Source organism: Idiotropiscis lumnitzeri, chromosome 2 (genome assembly GCF_059441095.1).
Source record: "Idiotropiscis lumnitzeri isolate Australia: NSW breed Sydney's pygmy pipehorse chromosome 2, RoL_Ilum_1.0, whole genome shotgun sequence".
In the NCBI taxonomy this organism is placed as follows: Eukaryota; Metazoa; Chordata; class Actinopteri; order Syngnathiformes; family Syngnathidae; genus Idiotropiscis; species Idiotropiscis lumnitzeri.
The window spans coordinates 12,705,573-12,732,988 of record NC_142392.1 but is presented as its reverse complement, the minus strand read 5'-3'; the positions used below and the strand labels follow the sequence as shown (position 1 = coordinate 12,732,988).

The 27,416-nt window shown below is 42.4% G+C and overlaps 1 protein-coding gene across 1 annotated transcript in view; it reads right to left on the bottom strand.

Annotated features, from left to right (window-relative positions):
• Positions 1–25,798, bottom strand: part of LOC148341730 (uncharacterized) — a 58,316-nt gene extending 32,518 nt beyond the window's left edge. Inside the window, exons 1-2 of the mRNA XM_088283708.1 lie at positions 25,761–25,798; positions 25,224–25,263 (exon numbers count right to left, since the gene is read on the bottom strand). Coding sequence (XP_088139834.1) covers positions 25,224–25,263; positions 25,761–25,798 — 78 coding nt within the window. The remainder of the gene's footprint in view (positions 1–25,223; positions 25,264–25,760) is intronic.
• Positions 25,799–27,416: the final 1,618 nt, after the last annotated feature.

Genomic DNA, 27,416 nt, shown 5'->3' with positions numbered 1-27,416 from the left:
GCACACGTGCACAAAACTGTGCAGGGCCACCCGAGGTTCATTGACCGAGCCAGTAAAAGTTTCATAAATAAGACCAATATGTACTTGATTTATTTAAAAAAAACTTAATCCTTTGTGCTTTATCCACTAAAATTAATCAACCGCCATTGATCTTTTTGCCGCAGTGTGCACAGTTTTTAGAGTCAGGTTGACTCATTCCATAAGGAATTGCTTGAACAAGATATGTCAGAGTTTTTGTCAAAAACGAGACAAGCCAAGATTGTCTTTGTCACTTGCGAGGAGCAGTCCGCCAGGTTGTACCGGCATTAACTCTGTCAAATGGGGGAGGCTCAGATATAGCAAAAACAAATTGGACAAGCTGTGGAGCAGAGAACAACATCAGTCAGACCCCGGGTCCACAACCCCTCTGGCAGAGACACAAACAGAGCTTTCGCTTCAGAGTGACCCATTCCCTGTCTACCATACTGTCAAGAAATTCGGAAAATGTTCCATCACAGAAGAATTCGGAATGGGTGCTGAAACACCACACCCTGCTAGTGACATGGAGTATTCAACATCTGAAATTAACTCTGCCAAAAGTCTTCACCAATGGGCCAAATTCTTTAGTATGATGATGCGCACCGATAGTTAATGTGATTTGTGGCTCAGCGAACAGAGACAATTCATACCGTTTCCTCTGCTCTGGGGCAAGGCACACATGCGAGGCAGCACCGGTAGACATCACAAATACATAATCCTAATTCAAGATGCGCTTCTGACCCTCGAAATTGCGTGAATACATCCTGACAAACCAAATCATCAGAACTGAGTGTTCAATGCAAAGGACCAATTGGTGGTTTGAATGGGTGGAGGCGGCTACACCACGCAGACCAGAGCAGGAACAGGACGTACCACCCGCGGGAGGATGGAGACCCTGGTCTCAGAGCTGCCCAGTCGACTGGAACGGAGGACAACATATGCTTCCCCCGGCGGAAGTGCACAGTCAAATTCAGTCCCTTCTGGAAATTCAGTCCCACTCGAATTCCAGTGTTTGTTTCACAGGTGCGGGTTCGGTCCATGGCAGTGACTCGGCCAATCTCAAGAGTCCCACAAGGGTGACAGTGTTGTTGCTCATTGTTGCTCATCAAGCTTGCAAAGCGTGGAATATCTTGTTCCACCATCAAAAACTGTTGTCCATCAATCGTCACCGGAATGCCAAGACTTGCCGGTCCTTGAATGCTGAGGCTCGGCGGGCACCCCTATCATGGAATGTGGTCCCAATCGGGTTGAGGCGTCAAGTGTGCATTTGGAAGCCATCGAAGCGTTGTCGGAGGAGGGGGTAGCGATGGCGCCCCCGTGCTAGTGGAGCTCTTTGTGACTGGCATGGCGCTGGACCACAGGATGGCACATTTCAGGAAGTGGCTCGGTTTGGACCGCTCATCACCCAGTCACCCCACACCCCACAGCAAAAGCACGTCCCACTCACAACCCATGTCTAGAACCACCCCTACTTCTTTTACATGACCTTGTTGACCGGCCGGTGCGGACAACAAGCCTGCTGTGGCACTGCGTCACCAGAACCTTGCCCAGGAGCAGCGGAAACAGAAAGAGCAGACGCAATGGGAGCTGCACGCGTCGGCTGCTGCATTAGCTGCTTGCCCCCGGTTTTATTTTACCCCCGCCCCCCATATTCTTTTTTCCGTTCCCGGTGAATTAGCACTCTTGGCCCCCTGAACCCGCAACTGTAACAATTCTTTTTCTCCATCCAATACAATATTTTCTTTCATCGATGCAAAAATGGGGGTTCTACTCATTCTGATTAGCAGTTTCTCATTGACTGACTGTTTCGCTTGATGTCAGTAACTGGGAGGCGCACGCCCTCGAGGACGGCCACCCGGCACAGCTGTGTGGTGGTGACACTATTGGACGGGTCACTGGCGGAAGCTACAATCCATTCGCGTCTCGCCCCGTCTCCCATAAGAGCTCACCAACTTAATCCCTCATCAAATTTTACAAATGCCAATTGGTTTTGTCTTCTGTTTATGATTCATATTCAATCCCCATGAACACGTCAACTATAATTAAGCTATTCTTTTTTTAACTAACTAATACAGTGATTCTCAAATAGTGGGGCGCGGTGTGATGCTGAGGGGGGCGCGTGGGACCCTGGCGAACATGCTTTTTTGCATGGTTTTGGGACCGAAAAAGGCGATCTCAGACAATGCGAGTTTGAGCTCGTCAAAGCTATTTGTGCCCAGAGTTTACGCAGTACTGGTTTTAAAAAAAACGTGTCGCCCAGTCCTGATTAACAAAAAACAAAAGCGTCGCCCCGTCGCTCGTTGAAGTGATTTCTTTCGCCGCTCCTTAAATGCCCCGCGCCAAGCTATCTTGCGCCGCAGCAGAGCGAGCAAGGAGGCGCTAAGCACGCTAATCGCTAAAATGAATTGCTTCGATGGACGCTCAACTTTTAAAAGAAGTCTGACTCAAACCGCGCTCGGGCGGAGAGCCAGCAGCTATGAACAGAAATGTTGTATTGCAACCATTACGTATCCGAACAAAATAAGACGATGGCTACGTGAGCAATTTAGCAGACGCTCTCAGGCTGGAACACGGAAATGGCTGACGTCATCACAACGAAGCGTTTCAACGTCAATCAGATTGTAAACATAAAAAAAAAAATGTATAGTCAACATATTAAAACTGTTGCTTTGTTATTTATATAGAATTTTTGTTTGAAATCCCCCTGGCTCTTTTTGTCTTTTCTATATTCTGTACGTATTAATAACTGTTTGGTTTGTTCATGTTAATAAAGTAAAAAAAACTAAACAAAAACGTGTAGTAAATATTTATCATCCCATCAATATTCGCACCACAGAGTGCTGAGTTTCGAGATCCTCACAATAGTCGTTCTCAAAATGATATATTTTTTAATCAATTTATCTTTGTTCAGGGATATGTTATTGACAATCCAACATTAATATACAAAGAACATGTACATGAGTACGAAATGTAAAAAAAACTGTAGTGGGGGGGCGCAAATTTATTTTCTTCTTGGTAGGGGGGCGTGACAGGAAATAATTGAGAACCACTGAACTAATATAACCCCGTTTTCCTCAACCAATGAGTCAGTATAATTTGAAGTGGATTATGCGCAGACTAAAAAATTCTAATTTAATTTAAATCAATTTACTGTATCTCAAAAGTCCCCTCACAACATGATAATTCATCATATTCCTGTCATTTCCATCTTAAAATGTCGTTCCATTAATTGAATTACCGCAGTACATCCGTCGCCAAACTGAAGTATGGAACATTAGATGGGGGTTTTTTTGTTTTGCATGACCTTTAACCTTGCATGTTCTGTTTCAACAAAATTGTATCTCTTATCAGTTTCCCTGTTCCATGAGTTGCTGCCGGGGGCAAAAAGGAGGAGTTCAGAGAGGAATTTCACCCTCAGGGGCAATCCCAAACCTTTGTTTCCAGGACATTGTAACACTCTGGGCTGGTTTGTTGTTCTTCTTATTGCAATTTTACTGCATTCAGTCTTCCTCGAGACTGAATACGTTCTCGTGTTTGCCAAATAGTTAATCCTAGTTTCTCACTTTAGCTTTTCACAGTCAATATATGAACTTTTTCAACTGCACAATCACTTCATTGAGGTCTAATTATCAATTGTTTACCATAGTCAGACTTTGGCCGTCAAAGAGACCTGTTCCTTAACCATATGTTCACGTTTTCATCACTCCACTGAAGTCATCTTCCTGCAGCGCTTCATTCAATTGACTCTTATATTATCTCATCTATTATCGCATAGCATCATTGTATGTGTCAAATGTTGCCCAGTTGGCATCCATTGCAGCCTGGTCATCCTGGAAGGGGGATTCCCCCATCTGTGGTCCCTTCTCAAGGTTTCTCACTTTTCCCCGAATGAGGTTTTGTGAGTTTTTCCTTGCCCTCCTGGGGGTTAAGATCGGGGATGTCGATTGTGGCTATGTAAAGCCCTTTGAGACTGTCTGTGATTAAGGGCTATACAAATAAAATTGACTTGACTTGACTTGACTCAGGGCGTTTCTGTGTTGACAAATCACATTCCACGGAACATGCATTAATCCTTTTATGATCTTAGATTTCTCTTTTTAAATCACCGCTTCTTGCAATGAAGATTAATTTCACCCCAATGATTATGTAGCCAATTATCTTTCTCATTCTAATTTTGCTTTAGTTATCATCCAAATTTTTGAAAATTTTTTATGCTGCATCTTTCAATGCACACTAGGACGCACATGCGTTAGTTGAACTGATAAAACGGAATATTAATGCAATAACATTTGGGTTTTAGAAGGGGCAATTCGGCACTGGTTTATAACTATCACCCCTTATCTCCTGCGTGGGGGCTGCCTGACTTCCTGGTCCCACAGTAGATGGAGGTGAGACCACAGCGCTCTGCTTGCATTCTTCCTGCTCGGCTCACTCTTCAACTTTCACCTCTGCATGATCATTGTTGACATGTCCTATTAACACCTAAAAATCCTTACATGCAAAAAAAAATTACGAGAACAAAATACTGCACCTATCTCCCCCCTTTGACACATGCCCCACATGTGTCAACACAAATAACAATAAAAACAAACGAAGCAGCAACCCCCCTAATTAGGCCGAACTTCCACGTACTTTCATCTCATCTCTTCACAAACCCCTGCGTACATCCTGTGCCAATACGGGGCGGACCGCAGCCAGGTTTTTGATTTTGCGTGGCCTTGACCAGAACACGAGTAATCACAGGGTACATATCTGAACAGCGGAGTCGAACCGGCCCAGACTTAATTCCTTACTCTTGCTACGTACCAGCAAAACCGTCGGGCCCTCCACACAACGGTACGCCTCGATCCTTACTGTGTTCCATGCCACAAAGTGCCCAATACGATACGTGGAAGCGCGCTTCTCTTCATTATTTCTATTTTCAGCTCATAATTTTCCTGCTAAAATTTACACCCTGGCCAGGGTCTGTGCTCAAACTGAGCTTATTCACGACTATGTTGTCGCTAGCTATAATTGTACACTTCTTATTTCTCATCTCTTTAACCACTAGACCTTTCTTTTCTTTATCTTCTGCACATTTCTCCCGCACTAGTCCCCATTTACTTAGTTCCTATCATCATTTTTTTTCTATTTATTTATTTTTTTTAAATACTTTTTCTAATGTTCTTTCACAGTGCGGTTACTTTGACACATTTTAATGTCTTAATCAATCATTATAGAGGCCTCTTGTTTAAACAATAACTGAAACTAACACAGGCACATTTTCCATGACCAACCAGAGAGCAGACCCACACGCACAAGCTCTCTTTAACGACCCCAAAAGCCCCGACCGCTTGGACACAGGCGCACAACACCCATTGTGAGTAAAAGCATCTCACCGAAAGTTCAGCCGGCCGGCTGTTGAACGCCTGCGCCCCAGCACCCTGAGACCCTCAATGGAGCAAAATGCCAAAAATGTGGTATATTTTGTTGTTGATGTGTGGGTCTGGCTCAGCTTCCCTCCGGACAGGTCGCGGAGCATGGCAGAATTGGTGATGGAAAAAGATTCTCTGACACAGCCATTTTGGTTAGAAAGAGATTTTATTCTCGTCACATGCTGATGTCAAAAGAAGTCTCCCCAAAAAGAAAAAAGGGAAAGGTGTCCCCTCTCTCTGGCCTTCCCTTCTTATAGGGAATGGCCACACCGGACATGAATATTGAAGGTTTGTACAGTGAAACCCCGCTACTTCGCGGTTCACCTTTCGCGGGTTCAGTGCTTCGCGGGTCTAAAAAATATTCGGGGGCATTGTAGTTTCGCCGAGCGGCACGACGGGGCGCTGGAGCGGTTAGACGGCCGGCGTGCGCCGAAGAAGAGCGTGGGCGAAGAAGAGAGTGGACAGAGAAGAGCGACATTTCGCCTCGCTCGGGGCCTTGCGAGAGTTCCGGAGGAGACCGGCCGGCGTGCGTGCGTGGCAGTCAAGCCGTAGAGGAACAACCTCCGCCCGTTTCGTTCGGGACCGGTGTCGTGCCAAAGTACTTATTACCCCTGCCAAAATCTGCATCCCCTGTCGCGGGAGCGCGCACGCATTGACTGAAGGCGGCGCGATGTTACTACGTTTGTTTTCATTGAAAGGCACAAAGAATGTATGAGTTTGTGTTTTTGATTTGCTTTCATTTAAACTAGGGTTTCCATCAGTGGTAGTCTTAGTCGGTGCGGTTTTCAGCACACCATTCGCTACAATTCAACACGTCAAGTAAGCGTTTGACTGCGCCGAAATCGGGTGGGATGGGGGGGGAATTCCCTCCATTTGCATTCGTTAGACCAAAGAAATTTCGCAATCAATGAAGCTACCATAAAGGAATTTCAGTGATCAAAACATGATGAAAAGGGGAGAGGATTAGTGACGTGGGCTATATCGTGATTCCAGCGAGATCAAATTAAGTGGCATCATACAGATAGGTGGTATCCTGTTAGAGAACACGTATTTGTATTCCAATTGACTGATTTGTTTATTTTTTATAACCACCGATAGCTGCGTCAAGAGTAGCAAAAGAATAAAAAAATAAAGTCACTCGCGTTCTGCGTCGGACTCGAGGTGCATTCACTGACCACTTACGCAGTAGGAAAGTTACCAGGGGTGACTGATTCTGGCAGCCCCCCCCCTGATAACTTTGCCTAGAAAAGAGGGATCCTGCTCAAATTTGCCACACATACTCAAAATGACCCAATAGGTACACCGAATAAGTCACTTGATGGTTGGGGTCAATTTTTGTGATTAGAGGGGGGGTACTTATTGTGGCAGAGGCTGCCAGAATCAGTCCCCCCCGGTAACTTTCCTACTGCGTAAGTGGTCAATGAATGCACCTCGAGTCCGACGCAGAACGCGAGTGACTTTATTTTTTTATTCTTTTGCTACTCTTGACGCGGCTATCGGTGGTTATAAAAAATAAACAAATCAGTCAATTGGAATACAATTACGTGTTCTCTAACAGGATACCATCTATGTGTATGTTGACACTTAATTTGATCTCGCTGGAAACACGATCGCCCACTTAACTCATCCTCTCCCCTTTTCATCGTGTTTTGATCACTGAAATTCCTTTATGGTAGCTTCATTGATTGCGAATGCGAAATTTCTTTGGTCTAACGAATGCATATATATATATATATATATATATATATATATATATATATAACCGGGGTTCACTGTATTTCGATTGCTGGCATTATTTTAAACACTTACGGGACCGAAGGTCAATTATTTAATTTAGCAGGTTCATATTTACTGAATATGTTCAACATTGATTGTTAAAGATGTGCTCTCAAAGTCCTTACTTTGTTACGTATGTTTATGATGTATTACTTTGTCACATGCATGCTTATGATGTGCCGCCCCTTTCATCCCTTTTATCCTTTGTAGCCTCAGAATAAAATCTTCACTTCTTCCACACTGTCAGACGAGACAGGTTGTGTGCAGTTATTCCTCTGTCAATACAGAAATTCTGGTTTGCTGATCCTGAAAATAGTTGGACGCGATACTACTGCTGCGTAGTACCACTCTACCAACATTGATTAAACAAAAAGCATTTATCAAATGAAAGTAGAAGTACAGTGCATCAATAAGATTGACTGGGATTGTAGTCATGGTGTTTACTGATGCATTCATATGCTAAATTTATATGACTTAGTTTAAATGTAAGACCTCAAAATTGCACACATAGTATTTTCATGACCCACACTCTCATTCAGAACAGATTCAGTCTGCTCAGGTCAAACTGATGACACCCCAGATAGCACTTCATGGACAAATATGACAAAACACATTCTCCATATAGGCCATCGAAGATTCAAACATATCAAGTTGGGCAGGGGAGGACGTCACAGGGACGCGATCAAGAACACCAAAAACATAACAATTTGATCTGGGAAAACATACACCACACAATCTGTACACTGACGAGATTACAGGGGAATGTGAGCAGGAGAGACCGAGAGACTGCCTGAGAAGGTCAGCCTTGGACGTGGAACGTGGGAAGGAGCAAGGACGACCGATTCAACCTACATGACCCTTGACATAAAAAACCTCCTATAAAATGTGAGGCTGGGCTGAGATCAGCGCGCCATTTTTCGATTGTACTCGTCTGAGTACAGTTTCTCGTCAGATTAAGAAAAAGCCGCCCAGATATCTGTATTTGTACTATTTCCTGAACTCCAGAAATCAAAGAAACTAAAATATCGGAACTCTAATCAGTTGTTGTTGAGTCTTTATTTGACCCTATTCTTCTTGAGTACAAAAAACGAACACGTATTGGAGTAAGTTTGGCTTTGAAGATTCATTTACTAAATGTTTCTCATTTTCTCAGTGGCTCAACTCCAACAGTGGATATAAAAATACACTTCATCTGTCAGCATAGTTTTGAAACTTGATGACATGACAAACTTAATTTCTTTAGCAACATATAAAAACCGGAATAATTAAAATTTTAAATAATCAGTTCAAATTTTAAACTGGGAAAAAAAACACAGAGTTTACCCCCCACTATTGGTTATTCTTTGGCATATATTTTCGGCACTGATTTCATTTGGCATAAACAAATGTTCAGCAAACCGACAAGTAAAAGGCAATATTTAAAAATAAAACGGCAATAACCTTGAACGATTTCCCCAAACAACTTAATGTTGTGATGCATATTTTTAACGATAGAAAGTCGTTCTTTACAAAGCAAATGAGAGTAAAACGTGTACAAACCTGCTTCGTTCTCTTCTTTTATTCCACAAAGTTCCACTTTGTACTTGGGTGTCATTCCTGCACTCATTTTCAAACGCCAATCTCAACAAATCCGCACTTGATCTGTGCTTGGCGATAACTCGCGTGCTTCTCTTTGTTCGACGAGATGAAAGAAAGATGGCATCGTTTTTCAAAGTCGCACTGAAAGGATTTCCTTCGAGAAAACCGCAGTCTGTTCGACACTAAAGCGGAAGAACAGGACACACCCCGCTGTGATATGATTGGCTGCTGGCTTTGTGGAGCACTGTCACCAACTCACCGACAGATGTCACCATTTGCGATGCAAATCATTGTTATCTTCTTCTCAACAATGGAAAAATGTACGATTTGAACCGTATGCACATGAAGAAACATTTTAGTTCCCAAATATGAACTGGAGAGATGTATTGAATTTTACTTTTGTTGCTGGTTTTGTTTTCACATCTGATGTGGTGTATTGTATTGTTTGGGACTGACGGTGCTGTGCATGAGACAGGTTCATCTGGGCTGCAGCTGATCCTTGATTACGGCCTGCAGCTGATCCTGATTACGGGGATGGTATATATTGGGGAGGCACTGTTGCTTTAGGTTGATGTGTAAGCAGAGACAAATAAAGCCACCGACAAGCCTGCAGTTGTTCCCCCCGTCTACTTTGTTCCGTTGAAGAACACGACATCTGACACCATGTTGTTGGTTGGATAGTGTTGGAGCAGTTTTCTTTTGAGTAATGCAGTATGGCAACACCACCACTAGGGCAATTGATGACGTCAGCGCCAGTTGCGCTCATCCATCAATAACGAATGCAGGGAGAGAGCCAAGATGGCTGCGACGTAAGAGAACGTATGTTGTTCAGATAGTCAAGGGGTTTTGTGATTAACACCAAGTTATGTAAGTACAAGTTGATTTTTTTTCAGCTTTCACGCATCCAACCTTGTATTTTGAAGTGAGACACGTTTTCTTTGGATGGGAAAGGGAGTTAAAGGGAAGAAAAGGAAGAAAAGCAATAACTTGTCGACCGCGGAGTCCTCAGTCATGCCCAGCGACGACACAACTGCCGCGGTAACAATGGAAGAAGTTGATGGAAATATGGAACTTTCAAGCTTTAAAATGCCCCAGAACGGTACTCCAAAAAAACCGGCACCGAAAAGAGCAAAGCGAAGATGAAGGTGGTATACTAGCGGCAATTAAAGCTCTATCTGCTAAACACGATGAGACCTTTCAGAAAATTTCAACCATTGAGAAAACAACGGAGGCCACTTCACAAGAGCTTGCAAAACTAACTGCGACAGTCCAACAACTAACGTTAGATGTTGGACAACAAAAAGAAAAAGCAGTACAAATGGAGAAGGAAATTAAAAAGCTCCAGGCTGAAAATAAACTCCTGAAAGCAAGTATTGCAGAGAGCCATCGCTACAGCCGTCGCTGGTCATTGAAGATTCACGGAATAAAGGAAGAAGACAACGAGAATATCAGGTCCAAAGTTATCACCATCCTGGAGGGAACTGCACCATCCACCCGAGGTTGCTTGAAGGAGGGGATTGACATCGTTCACCGCATTGGACAGAGACGTCCAGACGGCTCGACTCGCTCAACTGTCCTGTTTGCTTTGCGACGACACCGGGATGCTGTTTGGAAGGAGGCGAGAGGTTCCAAGTTTCTTCTTGACAACAAGCTGAGGATCACCGAAGCTTTGTCCCCAGAGGATAAAGCTTTGGCCTTTGGTTCAGAAAGCAAGAGAAAGAGGGGAAAAAGCTGTTTTCCGTGGTCCTTTCGTCTTCATAAATGGGAAGAAGATGGACTTTCCACAGGTAACTTAAAATAAATTGATCTTTTTGACTAAAGTGGGCTAATCCGGAACAAAACTGTAGAATGTTTGAGACTGTGCAGACTTTCATGGGACCCCTTTTGGAGACAATTATTATTTAATGTGAACTTGATTTTAAATAATTTGTTATTTTAATTATTTGGTTGTTTTATAGTTTATAATTTATTTAATTTCTACACTAGTATATTTCGAATACAAGGTTGTTTTGATTACAAAAGGTTCCTTATATTTATGTGCGTGTGTGTGCGTGTATGTGTGTTTGTGTTTGTTTGTTGTTTTTTTTTAATATATCTTCTGTCTTACTTATTTATATATATTAATATACACATTTTATTTAATTATTATTCATTTATTTATTATTTATTTATTTTCTTTTTATATATTTATTTATTATTACGAAACTTTTTTTTCTTCAAACCATTCCTATACTTTGTTGCACTAATCACTCGTCCTACAACTGTCTGACATCTTCAATCACTAAATAACACATACTTTAGATCCTTTATTCTTCAAATTTGTTTAACTCACGATTGTGCTGTGAGAGCAACATGTTCTTTTACTAAATGCTTAGATAATTTAAATGGTTGTTAATCGCCACCTCTTAAGATCTTTATTTTCTAAAAGCGCATTTCTTGTCTGGTATTTCAAAATTTCAAGTGTTCTACTCCTTTTTCATGGATCATTTGTTTAAGTCTCTTAATGTTGTGTCCTTAAATGTTAAAGGTCTGAGGGATATTACTAAGCGTAAGGCAATTTTTATGTTTTGTAAAAAATCAGAAGCTGACTTAATTTTGCTTCAGGAAACACATTCTCGTGAGTCAGACGTTAATTTTTGGAAAACACAATGGGGGAATCTATCTTATTTTAGCCACGGCACTAATCATTCTGCAGGGGTCTTGATTTTCTTGCATAAATTCAAGGGAGAAGTTCTTGAGACAATATCTGCTAGTGATGGTAGATGGATTCTGTTGATAGTTAAACAAGACAACGCTAAATTTATCATTTGCAACATATACGGATTTAACTCTCACACTCTTAATAAAATATTATTTGAATTAATAAATTTAAAATTAAAGGACCTCAACAAAAAATACCAAGGAGCTGTCACCATTATTTGTGGAGATTTTAACGAGTGCCCAGACGACACAAAGGATCGATATCCTCCTAGATTATCCCAGAGATCAACAAATAACCTCGTGTCATTGTTTTGCTCTAATCTCTCCCTGACTGATGCTTGGCGATTTTTTTTAACCCCAATGTGGTGGAATTCACTTGGTGTAATAGAAATGCAACACTGAAATCTAGAATAGATTTATTTTTAATATCATCATCTATTCTTCAATTTGTAAAAGAAGTTTATCATAAATATGCCCCATTAACAGATCACATGCAAATAATTTTAAAATTGGGTAAAACCCAAGAAAACCCTGGTTTAAGAGGATACTGGAAATTTAACAACTCTTTACTTAGTGACGATTCATTCAATAACTCCATCAAATCCTTAATAAATTACATTCGAAATGATCGGGCGGACAACAACTTTAGTAGGAAATGGGAGTTTTTCAAATTTAAGGTCCGCTGTGTTTCTATAAAAAGAAGTAAAGAATTAAAGAAAGAGAAAAACCTCCATGAATCTGATCTGCTGGATAAGCTTGACTATTTATTAAAAAATAACAATCTAACCGAAGAAGAACAACTTGAATTGAAAGAGATTCAACTACAATTGGACCAAGTGTATTTAGATATGGCAGAAGGAGCATTTTGGGCCCGGTGGTTAGAGGATGGGGAAAGAAATACTAGTTATTTCTTTGCTCTTGAGAAAAGAAACATTAAAAGAAACTCTGTTACTGCTCTTAATATTGATGGAACTCCCTCCCAAGATCAAAAGTTGATATCTGATTTTATCAGTAAATTTGACAAAAATTTATATGAAACGAAATTTAACGAAAACGACTGAGAGGTTTATGAAGAAACTCCACAGTATTCCTCTGATCAAAGAGGATTTTAGATTATCTTGTGACTCAAATTTGTCCTTGGCAGAAATTCAAGATGCTCTCGTATCCATGAAAAAGGGGAGATCCCCCGGAATTGACGGACTCTCTGTTGAATTCTACGTCCATTTCTGGGATCATATCAATGTTCCTTTAAATTTAATGTACAGCGAGTGCGTCAGTCGGGGAGAGATGACAACTACAAAGAAGCAAGGAGTTATATCGCTTATTTCCAAACCTAATAAAGATCCTTTATTAATAGAAAATTGGCGCCCCATTACACTATTAACAATAGATTATAAGATCTTGGCTTTAGTTTATGCAAACAGGCTGAAAAAAGACCTGAACTCCATCATTGCAGAAACACAAACAGGATTTATGAAAAATCGCCACATCAGCTGTAATATAAGACTAGTCTTGGATTTGCTAGATGACGCCGATGATGTCAAATCTAAGGCTCTTATTTTGTTCCTGGACTTTTATAAAGCCTTTGACACGGTTGAACACGCATTTCTTTTCCAATCTCTTCGGGCTTTTGGTTTTGGGAATAACTTTGTTAACGTTGTCCGTATGTTTTACAAAGATATCAATAGCTCTGTGATGGTAAATCAGAAAACATCTAATAGATTCTCCTTCAACAGAGGGGTCAGGCAGGGCTGCCCAATTTCCCCCTTCTTGTTTAATATTGTTACAGAGCTATTATCTATTTATATTCGTGATGACAGAATACTGGAAGGGATCACCATTTTTGGCAGGGAATTTAGAATCTCTCAACTTGCAGATGACACCGCCTTATTCCTAAAAGACAAAAACCAGAAAGCTCATTCTTTAGCATTGATTGATGACTTTTCCAAGGCTTCGGGATTAAAACTAAATAAAACCAAATGTGAAATTCTACTCTTACATGACTACGAAGATTCTGTATTGGATGATATCCCTTTGAAATCGTCAGTTAAGTATTTAGGAATTTTCATATCTAAAAATCTTATAGTTAGACAGCATTTAAACTTTTCAGACAGACTTAAAAAATCTCGACAGATATTTGGTTTATGGCTCCAAAGGGATTTATCTATAATAGGAAGGGTACTCCTCTCAAAAGCAGAAGGTTTATCTCGTCTTGTTTATCCATCTTTGTCTCTTTTTGTGAAAGAGTCAACAGTCACTGAAATAAATAAGATATTTTTAGATTTCATTTGGAAAAATAAATTCCACAAACTCAAGAATAGAGTACTAGCTAATTGCAAAGCGGAGGGGGGTCTTGAAGTCCTGAATTTCTGTGATGTTCTTAACACATTTAGGATCACCTGGTTAAGGAAGTGTCTCTCGAATCCAAATTCAATCTGGTGTTTTATTCCTAATTACATCTTCAGCAAAATTGGAGGACTTCACTTTCTTCTTCAGTGTAATTTTGTGCCAACCAAATTACCTATCAAACTCTCCAAATTTTATCAACAGGCCCTGCTTGCGTGGGTATTGGCCTTTGTCCACAATTTCTCACCTCACAAAACTCTCCTTTGGAACAACTCCAATATACTTGTTCGAAACAAGTCTCTATTTCTTCCCAAATGGCACGAAAAAGGAATTAATCACCTCCTAAATTTATTTGATGAATTGGGTAATATGCCATTTTATGAGCAATTCATGTCTGTACACAACTTTCCAATTCCTTTCAAAATCTTTAATTTAGTAATACGTGCCATTCCTCATGGTCTGATTCAGCTAATGGCAAACCACTTAAAATATAGTAAAGCTGCTCCTACAGATTCTATTTTAACACTAGACGGAATTGAATTAATAGACATAAAATGTAATAATCAGCATATACGTCGAATTCTATTAAAAAATAACAAAATTGTGCCCAGAGGGAAATCTTTTTGGAATTCTCAGATTTTGGACGTAAATTGGAAAAAAGCATGGCTTTTAACTTGTAAATACTGTATTACTAATAAAGCCAAGGTGATACATTTTAATATCTTACATAATATATATCCGGTTAATTCCTTAATTTCCAAATTCATTGATATTAGCAATATTTGTTCTTTCTGTGGGAATGAAACTGAGACAATATCTCATTTATTCTTTGACTGTATGATCACAAAGCAATTTTGGGCTGATTTAACGTTTCATTTCTTTAAACCATCTGAAACCCCCTGTGTTTTTAATCTGAAGGATATTGTTTGCTATTATAGTAACCCAAACGATAACAATTTTGCATACTAAAGGATAATGTAAATGGCAGTCAATTTAAAACTGAACAAAGGTTAGACGGCTCGGAGCCACTTTTGTGATCCTGGCATGGAAGTCCATTGTTTCAGAGGGGTCTCGTTCACACCCCCTGTGGTGCAGCTGTGATCTAATCTTCCTGCATTCCTCTCCTGAATGTCTGGTCATTAGCATGGTCTAAACTTCAGTTACACTTAAAGGATTTCATACTTTTGACTATTAAAGGAATATAAGAGTTTGAGCTTAACATAGTTCATTAGATGTTGGTGCATCCAATGTATGAAAATGTGATATTGTAAAATGCTGAGAGTGTGACTGGTGGCGAGAAACTGGTTGCGGGGGTTGTGCAAGAATGGAATGTTTTAGAAACAGAAGGTGCTGAGCGAGACGAGATGACTCCAGGAAGGAGCGGCCATCGGGGGAATCGCACGCAGGAGGAGCCACGGGATTCGGCGGGAGGAGAAAGACCAATGAGAGCGAGCTAAAGTTAACTGCAATACACATAGCCAATAGAATCATGCCAGGATGCCTTTGTCTGTGCCATTTTGCATGTTGTATAGTATGAATCAGGACTGGGCAACTCGGGGGTAGAACACATTCGCTGGTGGTATGAGAGGTGTAGAGCTGTATTGAGAGGGACCCAAACTCAAGTTGTAGATTTGTGTGTTAGGAATAAATCCACTCGTGTGTGAAAATGCCGGCTTCCTGATACCTTTCTATTGCAGAACGAGCGCGCATATTGTTGGATGTGTGAGAGTTGGGTAAGGTCGCAAATTGGAGTCAGATTACTTATTTGAGTTTACATTGGGTTAAAGTTAAATTCTAACATTGATATAAAGATAAATTCCAACAATTTATGGTGACCCTGACGTGATGCATGAGAGGTAATAGAAGTCTGGGACTTCAAAGAGAGTCTGGGACTCTAAGAAAAGAAGAGAAGCCTGGGGCTTCAAGAGCCTGGGGCTCAAAGGAAGCCTGGGGCTTCAGGAAAAACCACAAGAGTCTGGGACTCGGGCCTGGGGCCCACGTCCACACCAGGTGACGACCTGATAAAGATTAAAGGATAAAGGAGCCACACTTCTGACCGGCCTTCCTCTTGGGCCCACAGTGACATAAGGTAAGCAGATCCTTTTCAAATTCTGCATATTGGCAACGCTAAATTATAAGAGGAAGGCGGAGTGGAACGGCGTTAAAATGTATAAATAAATAAGTGTAAAAGTGTGGACGATAGTAGTGTAAAATCTGGGATTTACCTACTAGAATAGTTTGGAACTATTCGTGGTTAAGATACGGTATAAAATCTGGGATTTACGTATCGGGACACGGTTTAAAATCTGGGATTTACGTGTCTGTGTGGAAGCTGTGTGAATGTGAAGGCTAAAATTGTTCTGCGTAAGAAGTGGTTGGGACACACACGAGTGGATTTCAAGATGGCGAAGGAGAGTAAGTGTGATAGTGGTCTCGGGTGTGGCACGGAGATTAAGGATAAATTCATAAAAATGAAACATAAAAAAGAGAAGAAAAACATGAAGTAGGGATGAAATAAAAAAAGAGAAAGAGAGAAAGCTAGAGAAAAGAGAAGAAATTGTGTCAGTGTAGAGATTGGAAGTTCAATAAGAAAAGAGAAAGGAACAATTAATGTTCCATTGAAAGGAGGATGATTAAACAGGCAGTATTGAAGAAGGTGTGACTTGAACAAATGAAAAGGATAAGAATTAGGGTCTGCTGTAAGGAGGAATTGAAGAAATAAATATTTTATGTTTCATACTTTAGTTGATGGTCTTTCTATTAAGGTAACTGTAATTAGTAACTGGAATGAAATGCACAGATGGAAATGACACAAAGAAAAAAGATTGGTGTTAAGAAATCATAATTGAATGAAGCTTTTGAGAGCATGAGAAAACTTTGCAAGAGCATAGGTGGTTCCTGACTTTGTAGTTTGTGATTTGATACCTTGATTGTTTGAGTGGCTTTGGTAAGGCTACAGTGAATTTGGAAAATTAAAGGAAAAAAAAATAAGAGTGAGAAAGATTTTACAGAAGGCAATGAGTATAGGTGTAATCGTAAAATCATGAGTGTGCTCTAACAAAGAGTTAACAGCTCTTTGAAGTTAGATGCTCGTTCCCAAGTAGGGGGAGGAAGTCAGAGAAAGAGGATGAAGTGATTGAAAAAGCGGAAGAAAAGACGGAATGTCTGAGAGGCATTCATCCACAGTTGCCAGACTCGCAACAGTATGTGTTTGAGCCGCCGCCCGATCCGACGGCGCCATTAATGGGGGGGGAGCAGAATGGTTTGAGATGCAAAAGATAACGATTCACAGATGACACCAGCGACCATACAATTGATCGAACAGGCTGTGAATAATGAGAGAGAGGGTGCAAGGAGAACAGCAGGGGAGTGTGGAGACGCCCGTGCTGGCCCCGGGGGGGGGAAGCACCAGCAGGAACATGTAAACATTTCAGACACAAGAGGAAAAACAGGCATCAATGGCAGTCGTTAACTGATTGAAAAGGAAGATATGCCTTTTGGTGCTCTCGAAAGAAGGTCACAGTCTTTTTGTTTCAGAGGTGTGTCTCGGCACCCCCCTCGATGTTGCTGACGATCTAATCTTCAGGCATCTGCCTCTACTTGAGGTGTTCTAATGTGGTCGAGCATGGGTCGCACTGTGGAGCAGTTTTTTTTTACAGTGCTAGTGTAGTATGGTACGGGATAAAATATATGTATTCAACCTAACAATAAATACAAATTAGCAGGGAATTAGAACACAAGTTAAACACTGAAACATGCAGGGGATGCCTGAGGAACAGCAGGGCGGCGACAATCTTATTAAAATTTAAATTTTAAGCAAAGGGATTATGGTTTTGGGATAAGTTTTAAGTGAAGTATTCTATGAACATGTTGAAAGAAAATCTTTGGAAAGGGGAATATCTAGCCATTGGAGATTGGTTTACCAAATTTAAAGTTGGACTAAATAGTTTTGTAGATGATTTATTAACTGATGTGTATTAAATGTGACAAAGGTGGAAGACAGATGTTTTTGTTTGACTGTACGACGCGAACGCTGACATGACAATTTTAGAGGATATGACATCATTCCATAAATACCAGACTGCTAACATTCGCATCTATGAGCTGTTTGATGTCACAGGTGCAGTTTCGTCAGCTGCGTCCAGGAGAGGAGAAACAACTTCACGGGGAGTGAATGGGAAAATCCAGAGACCCACAGTTGTGAATTTTGGCATACGCTGGCTAAATTAAGGCAAAATTATGGATCTGCCAGCACAAATCTCAGTGAAATCAAGGCGGACGCGCCAAGGGAGGGGTCTCTGTGTGGAATTGGAAAGTATCGTTTGGTGAATGACAGTGTGAAAGAAAAGTGTTTGTATGCATATGTGGTTTGAGTGAATGTTGTAGGGACGGGCCTCAGGACAGAAAATTGTTTGAGGTCACCGGCAAGCCCTTACAGTACTTAGGATGCGATGGGTGGACAGGCCTGATCAACCTGAATCCCTATTGCACTCCCGAGTATTGATTTTGAAATTGTTTTTGGAGATAGATTGGAGTAATTAAATTCAGGCATCAAGTGAATGATTGATTGACGTTATTACACAAAATTTATGCAAAACTGAAAGTTTTGGAAGGAAGATAATTTACCCCTTCTCATTCTCACTGGCAAGTGCCACTCGTCCAGTTCTGTCCACAGGTTTGAGGTGACATGTGACCAGTGTGACCAGAAGGCCAGAGACTGCTTCAAATAGCGCCTCACCACTACCATCCCAGAGGTTCTCCTCAACAAGGAGGGAGATATAAGACATATTCACATTGGATGCGCGACTAGATAACACACACCCAGTCCAGGATAGGGCAAAATTTTCTTGGATTGTTTAGACTTTTCCATATAATACAGCACCACAGCAGTGATACTTGAAGTTAATGTCGAATTAGTGGCACTGTTTTTATGGAAAATTACTCACTTAACGCAAGGGTAAGTTGTTGTAGAGGAGATATTTCAGACAAAAATGACCCTGAAGTGGTCTCAAGCACGTGTCTCATGTTGGATGTATGAATGTTATTCTGATATTTTCATTGTAACGTAGTTCATTGTATTTAGGACTGAGACATTGTAAAACACTGTTTGGAAGAACTTATAGAATACCTCAAATTTAAGAACATATGGGAAATAGAGGTTGAAGCAACTTTAGTTGACCATATGTGAAAAGTGTTAGGAAAACAAAAGACAGGCGCATATTTAGAGTGACAAGGATCTTTCTGTCTCCCAGCAGGGGCACAAAATGGGTGAAACCAGGATACTGGGTGCTTGTAGGAAGTTTGAAGATAAGACATTTGTAATTACCCAAGGGGGAAGGAGGCGTTAGTAACAGCTCTCACAGCTGTAAAGATAGCAGAAAGGTCAACATTGGTTTATTCGACATGTTGTAAAGAGGTCACACGTTGTAAAGAGGTCACGTTGGTTGAAATCTCCTACAAAGGAGACACCAGACTAAGAGGTTTATACAGAGTTACAGGCGGGACAAAATTTATTTAAGAGGAACTGTCCTCACTTGAGGCCGAGGCCAGATCTGCTGACCAGCATGATGGTCACCAGCTAAATGGGGACACCTCAGGTGAGATTGGCTGTGCCGTGCATCAGATATTTCTGGCCCGTTGGGGTCGATGTTGCTGTGTCTTTCAGGTGGGGAAAAGGGAGACAGGCCTGGTCTATGTGGCCAGGGCGAGACATGAATGGAGTGAGACTTCCGGCAGTGACCCATCCAATAATGTCGACATTATTACACAGCTGTTCCAGTTGGCCGTCCACAAGGGCGTGCACCTTCCAGTGGCAGACATCAGGCGAAATAGTCCATGAATGAAATAATGCTAATCGGCCTAGTAGAACACATTTTGTACCTAACTTTGCACGACATCAGAAAAGGAATATATGGGATTGGATTAAGGAGCGCGACCAAAATTGTTGTACTTGCAGGTTTAGAAGGCCAAGGGAGATAAGAAAAAAGGAGGCAGCTGCTCCTTCCACTTCTGCTGCTTCTGGGCAAGGTTCGGGTGACGCAGCGCCACAGCAGACTGGCTGCTGTCCATAGCAGGCCAGTCAACGAGGTTGGGATTGCAGTAAAAGAGGTATGGGTGATTACAGACGGGGGTTGTGAGTGGGGTGTGCTCTTGCTGCGGGGTGTGGGGTCACTGGGTGATGAGCTGTCCATGCCGAGCCACTTTCTGGAATGTGCCATCCTCCGGTGCCATATCTGTCACAAAGAGCTCCACCAGCGCAGGGGGCGCCACCGTTACCCACTCCCAACGCACTTGACACAAACCCGCTCGTACCCCATTCCATGACAGGGGGCAGCGGAGCTTCAGCATTCGAGGACTAGCAGGTCCTAGCAGTCCGGGGACGGTGGATGGACAAGTTTTCGATGGTGCTGGATATTGGGGCGAGCTATGAGCTCCTTCCGCAACCCCCACTGAGCCATGTGGACTCTCAAGAGTGCCTGAGTCACTGCCATTGACTGAACGAACACTGGAATTCGAGTGGCATTCCCGGATGGGACTGAACTTGACTCTGCACATCCGTCGGAGGGAGCATATGTCGTGCTCTCTTCCTTCCCAGTGGCTATACTGAACTGGAACATTTGAGGGCAGCTCTGAAACCTGGTTCCCATCCTCCCGCGGTGGGTATGCCCCGTTCTTGCTCTGGTCTGAGTGGTTTAGCAACCGCCACCCTTTCAATTCACCAATTGACATATCACATTGTACATGTGATCACAAACATGATTTGGTTTATCAAAAATGCACTCATCCAAATTTAGTCATGAGTGCATCTTGCGTTAGAATTATATATTTGTTATGTCTACTGGCGTTGCCTCGCACGCGTGCCTTGTCCCTGTGCAGCGGAAATGGTATGAATTGTTTACTTTCGCCGAGCCACAAATCGCATTGAATATTGATGAGCGTCATCATACTAGAGATCTAGACCCCATAGTTGTTGCACAATCGGGAGATCATATATCAGCACCGACTACAAATTCTTTGGTTTTGGGAACATTACTAAATTTCAAAATTTCCAGGGAAGGGTCGCTCGGAAATGGTAGTTCTGTGTGTGTCTCTGCTAGAGGTGTTGTGGACCCAGGGCCCGACTGATTTGGGGCTCGGCTCCACAGCTCCGCGATTGTTTTTACTGTCTCTACCCCCTCCCCCAGTTGACAGAATCAGTGTGGGCACAGCCTGTAGGTGGATTGAGCCAATCATGAGACAATAGGAGGTGAAGACTGCAGCGGTCTTGGAGCTGTCTATGTCTTGTAGAGCACCTTTTCTTCCCATAAAAAAAAAAAAAAAAAAGAAAAAATAGAGGTTTAATTCGGTATCTGCGTTATTATAGTTTTGGGATTTTTTATTTTAAGCATAAATGGTTACTATTTCATTTGTGTTGCTTTAAAATTTGTCAATTAACAGTCAAAATTGGAGCGTGAGCTCGAGGCTTAATTTGTAATCTCGGAACACAGTTAGATATTTGAACTCAGTGAACTCAGCATCACTGGAGTCGGACATCACTCCGTACATCAACCTCCGGGTGCTTTCCCGGAGGTGGACTCATTCTCGCTGATAAGGACAGTTTAGAGTTCTGGCTAGTACCTGACGCGCCATCCAATTGGGAACTACAGGACAAAAGTGGTACCATAGCTCACAGTTGCGCCCGGCCCCAGTATTTGTGCCCGCCATGGTTGAGCTTAGAGGTTGACCGCCCGGACGGGCAGGTCAAGAGAGGGAATGTGTAGATGGCATGAATTGGATCAAAGTCAGACACTTTCGAGTCTGAACAAAGACGATGACGATGCAAATGTTTAACTTATTGACTATTTTACCTGCTGGCGTGTGCTTTGTGTGGACGATGTTTGCGTTTGAACATAGGATGCGGGATGACAGAAGTGATGGAGCGAAAGGAGCATGTAATGGAATGGTATGGTATGGAGCAGAGCGAGATGATGGTAAGACGCTGACACAGACACAACAACTACTGCTAAATCTGAAATGTAAACAACCGACACAGGTGAACACTTGGGTACAATTTTAATTGGACACACCCATGGAATGATGTGGGAATAAAAAAGAAAGAGCCTATTTTTGACACCCAAGTTGCAAAACAAAAGTTCACCTGCCTAAAAGTTAAATGGGACTGGTCCTGGGATTGGAAATCTCCAGGAGTCATGGTGTAATGAAAATGTGTCTTTGCCAGTAGGAATCCCTCTCGCTCGTGATGATGTTTGGCTGTGGTGTGGAGAGAAAGTGCTGTACGATAGGCTTCCCACCAATGCCTCAGGTAAGTGCGCCCTGGTAACGCTGATCATGCCAGTTAGTGTGACAGCCTTAGATCTGGCCAAAATGGAGTGGGAAGGTGTTGGACAATGGGGAAGAATCCCCTTCCTTAACAGGAAGAGAAGGGACATGCAAGAATGGTTGAATGCAGGAGATCCCACGTATATAGATGCAATTGGAGTTCCAAGAGGGATCCCTGACGAGTATAAATTGGTGGATCAAATTGCGGCAGGATGGGAGAGCCTTTTCCTGTTCGTTACAGTAAACAAAAATGTGGACCGGATTAATTATGTCCACTATAATGTCCAACGATTGGCGAATTTTACCACCTCAGCACTCCAGGCAGTGCATGAGCAATTGGCTGCCACGTCTCTTATGGCATTCCAGAACAGAATAAGCTTAGATATGTTGTCAGCCGAAAGAGGAGGGGTGTGTGGTATTTTGGGGATCAGTGTTGTACTCTGATTCCCAACAATACATCTCCTGACGGTCGCCTTACCAAGGCATTGGAGGGTCTGCGCACGCTAAGTAACAAAATGAAGGAGCACTCAGGTGTGGACACCAGTTGGTATTCTGACTGGTTCAACATCTTTGGTAAATATAAAAGCCTGATTGCATCAGTACTGATTTCTATCGCTGTGTTTGCCGCTATTATGGTGTTATGCGGATGTTGCTGTATTCCATGTATCAGATCATTAACTGTTAAGACAATAGAACGCACGTTGGGGCCACTCCCTCCTGGGGGTCAGTACATGATGATCCCTCAAAAGGACCCCCAGGAGGCGGAGGTAGCGTGGCCCTCCGGGAGTCCAGGATGTGAGTATGGAAAGATGGCCTCGGGGACCTGAGGCCATAAGGAGGGAAGGAAATTTTCTACTGATTCTTATTCTTTTACTAATTGTTTGATGTGTTTTAGTTTTATGGCAAGTGATGTCGAGCTCGTGTGCAGCAATGAAACAAGGTGTTCTAGTGATGACCTCAGATGTCTGAGGTCATGAGAGGGATTAAAGGATAATGTAAATGGCAGTCAATTTAAAACTGAACAAAGGTTAGACGGCTCGGAGCCACTTTTGTGATCCTGGCATGGAAGTCCATTGTTTCAGAGGGGTCTCGTTCACACCTCCTGTGGTGCAGCTGTGATCTAATCTTCCTGCATTCCTCTCCTGAATGTCTGGTCATTAGCATGGTCTAAACTTCAGTTACACTTAAAGGATTTCATACTTTTGACTATTAAAGGAATATAAGAGTTTGAGCTTAACATAGTTCATTAGATGTTGGTGCATCCAATGTATGAAAATGTGATATTGTAAAATGCTGAGAGTGTGACTGGTGGCGAGAAACTGGTTGCGGGGGTTGTGCAAGAATGGAATGTTTTAGAAACAGAAGGTGCTGAGCGAGACGAGATGACTCCAGGAAGGAGCGGCCATCGGGGGAATCGCACGCAGGAGGAGCCACGGGATTCGGCGGGAGGAGAAAGACCAATGAGAGCGAGCTAAAGTTAACTGCAATACACATAGCCAATAGAATCATGCCAGGATGCCTTTGTCTGTGCCATTTTGCATGTTGTATAGTATGAATCAGGACTGGGCAACTCGGGGGTAGAACACATTCGCTGGTGGTATGAGAGGTGTAGAGCTGTATTGAGAGGGACCCAAACTCAAGTTGTAGATTTGTGTGTTAGGAATAAATCCACTCGTGTGTGAAAATGCCGGCTTCCTGATACCTTTCTATTGCAGAACGAGCGCGCATATTGTTGGATGTGTGAGAGTTGGGTAAGGTCGCAAATTGGAGTCAGATTACTTATTTGAGTTTACATTGGGTTAAAGTTAAATTCTAACATTGATATAAAGATAAATTCCAACAATACTTAATTAATTTCATCATTCTTTATGCAAAATTTTTTATCCACAAACAGAAATTCTCAAGATCCTCTCCCAGATTTACGCCTTTCCTGATAGAATTGAAATCCATATTCAACTCGATTAAATTAATTAACAAGAAAAGCAACAAGATATTGACATTTTTGAATGCCTTTTTCCTTTAAAAGCCTTAATTACATATATCCAAAGACATTGTTCCTGTTTTACTGTGTATTTTTATTTTATTTTATAATATACATTTTTTTCTACATTCATTACCCTTCGTTGTAAATTATATTTAAAGATGAAAATGTATGTTAGTTTAATACCTGAAGTGAACTTGTGATACTGTTGTGTTGTACTGTCTATTCAAAATGTTCAATAAAGTTTGTTATTAAAAAAAAAAATTATATATATATGTAACGGAGTGAAATATATACATTGTTAAATGATGGCGGAAGTGACGCAATGGCACACAATGTGGCACCTGCATCCCGCGTAGCGTCAGTTAGAGCTACGAGGATTGCAGAGTGGTAAGTCGCATCTCGTTGCTCGTCCAACAAATGCACATTGTTATTATGATTTGGTTCGTTTATGTTGCTGTGGTGCCCTCAAGTAGTTCAGTTGATTGTCATGAGCCCACATCGATTCTTGTACTGTTGTAAAAGTAACATTTTGTCAACTTCTGTTAAATTTATTTGTAAACACGTGTGTTGTGCAGATTATCTCGAGCTGGTTGCGACTTCACTCTTGCTCTTGCCACATTGTGTTGCAGGTAATGTGATTCTCTTTTCTGTTTTATTGTATCTTGTTTTCATTGTCGTCTTTTTCATTTATTTGAATGTAATTGCGCGAGCCTGCAGTTAAGCGCTGCCGCCATTGGCGATGTGACGCAGTCACGTTCTGCTACTTGTCTGCTGCGTGTGATGCATTCAGGGTCACTTTGTAAATGAGAGCGAATATCTTCTTTTTCCTTTTCTTACTGTAAATAGTCATAGAATTGTATTCCCAGGAAAGTTGGTTGTAATTGTATTCTAGTTAAAACACTATACGATCACACTTGTAATAAGTACTTTGTTTGGTTTTATAGAGTCAGATTTAATTTGTTTGTGTTGTCAGTGAGTTAGAGCTACGAGGATTGCAGAGTGATTATCTCGAGCTGGTTGCGACTTCACTCTTGCTCTTGCCACATTGTGTTGCAGAATTAAATTAAAGAAACTATCCCAAAATCCACCTGAGTGTCCGTGGTGTATCGGAGCGACAGCGACGTGGTGCTGCAAATCGCGACAAAAGGAGTGGCCCGTCACATTGGTGCCGTGACCCGTCGATCCCAAATTGATTCTTCACGTCGGACCGGGACCGCGACGCTGTGTGGATTCCCCATCGCATCACTAGGTGGACAGTGTATCAGCTCACAAACTGCAGTTTGTCAGTTTTTCCTTGCCGGAAATTGGTCGATATACATTTCTGCTGTGAATTTTTTTTTCTTTCTCTGTTATTTTTTTGTGAGATCTCAAGATGAGCTCTCTCCGAGGAACGTTCAGTACGCCTTTCAATAAGTGTTTTGGTCGGGGCAGAGGGATCCCAACAGTGTTACAGTTTAGCAGTCCCGTTCAGAGTGATGTAGTTCATGCAGGGGGGGATGTACAGGATCTAGCTGAGGCCACTTTAGTTAGTGGGGACAGGGTTCCTTCCCAGAACTACTGCAGTGTACCCACAATGAGCACGCAGGCTACTATGACACCCACATCAGATCCCATTCCACAGTCACCTGATGTAGTTGGTCAGATGAGTGACATTATAAAGCATGTGGGCCAACAGCTGGCAGATAGTATTATGGCACGTCTAAGTCCAGCACAGAATGTTTCTACACCTACGGCCTCATTTGCACATGACATGCCCATTAACACATCCACACAGAGACGAGATTCATCACAAGTTTTGCTAGTGCCACACAGGAAGGTGAGGGAACCTCCAACCTTCAAGGGGGATGACACAGACACAGTGAATGTGCATGAGTGGGAAGACCTAATGAGGACATACATACGGAGAGCAAATGTCGCTGCAGAACATCAGGCAGAGGAAATACTCATTCACCTAAGGGGTAGAGCGAGGGATGTTGTAAAAGTTAGCGCGAAAAACAGTGCAGTTGATGTGACCCAGGACCCAGATGCCATCTATGGCGTTCTTCGTAGAGTAGACATTTTGCTGCTGTCCCTTGTTCACCGCTTCCCCTAGCAGACTTTTACACGACACTGCCAAAGAGTGATGAGGATGCTTACAACTATTGGTTGCGGCTCAATCATGCAGCTGAGATTGCCACTAACCGCCTCAGAGAACAGGGCAAAGACTTGGACTGCTCTTCACTTGAAGTAACACGAATGTTTATCAAGAATTGCCCTTGTAAAGAACTTTCCATGACATTTAGATCGAAAACAATCGACAAGTGGTCAGCAGTTGAAGTCCAGGCTATATTGGATGAGTACCAAACGGAGATGAGTCCAACAGCTGCTCCTCCTCCTGCGGCGTTGAGGAACCCCACTGAACATGTTTATGTAAACAAAGTGGAGATGCTTCCAGCTGCCACAAGCCATACTGACAGTCAGGTAACTCACTCAGGCAGGACGACAGACTTGACTGCCCTCGAGCGTGTCATTTCCATGTTGGAGAAGATTTTGCTGGAGAGAGCTGCTCCATCAACTTCTGCCGCCGGTCAGCGCAAGTCAAGGCTCCCGAGGATTGAAGGTCTGAACAATCTTCCATGTGCTGTCTGTGCCAGTCCTGAACACTCCGCGCTCGTTCACTGCCGTGAAAACAGGCTCTGCTTTTTGTGCTACTCACCCGATCACTCCAGACGCAACTGCCCCACACAGGCTCAGTCCGCACAGTCACCGCAGTCGGGAAACTAATGGGTCTGCATCCAAGGGAGTACGATGTGGATCAAGTTGGCGACCCTCCCAGTAGCGCTACAGATGATTTTGAGTCAGTGTTGGAGTCACTCGCTTCCAGTGTCCCCCCAGGCAAAACTATCATCTTTCAAGGCACACACAAGGTCCAGAGGTCAGACAGTTTGTTCTATACCACTGCCACAATAGCAGGTGTTTCCCTGACAGCAATGATTGACAGCGGTTCTACTGGATGCACAATAAGTGAGTCTGCTGTGACACGGTTGTTGGAGTTTCACCCGGAGATGAAACGTTACTCTGCGGATGATGTTGTCATTATTGGATGTGGAGGTCATCAGGTGACACCCTCGGCAGTATATGATGTGGAAATGGAGGTGTATGATTGCAAGTTGGCTGTTCCTATGTTTGTGGTGCCTGGACAAACGGATGACATAATTCTGGGTAGTAATGCCATCAAGAAGATACTTCAGCTGATGAGGAGGACTGACAGCTACTGGCGACTCATATCAGAGCCCAGTAGT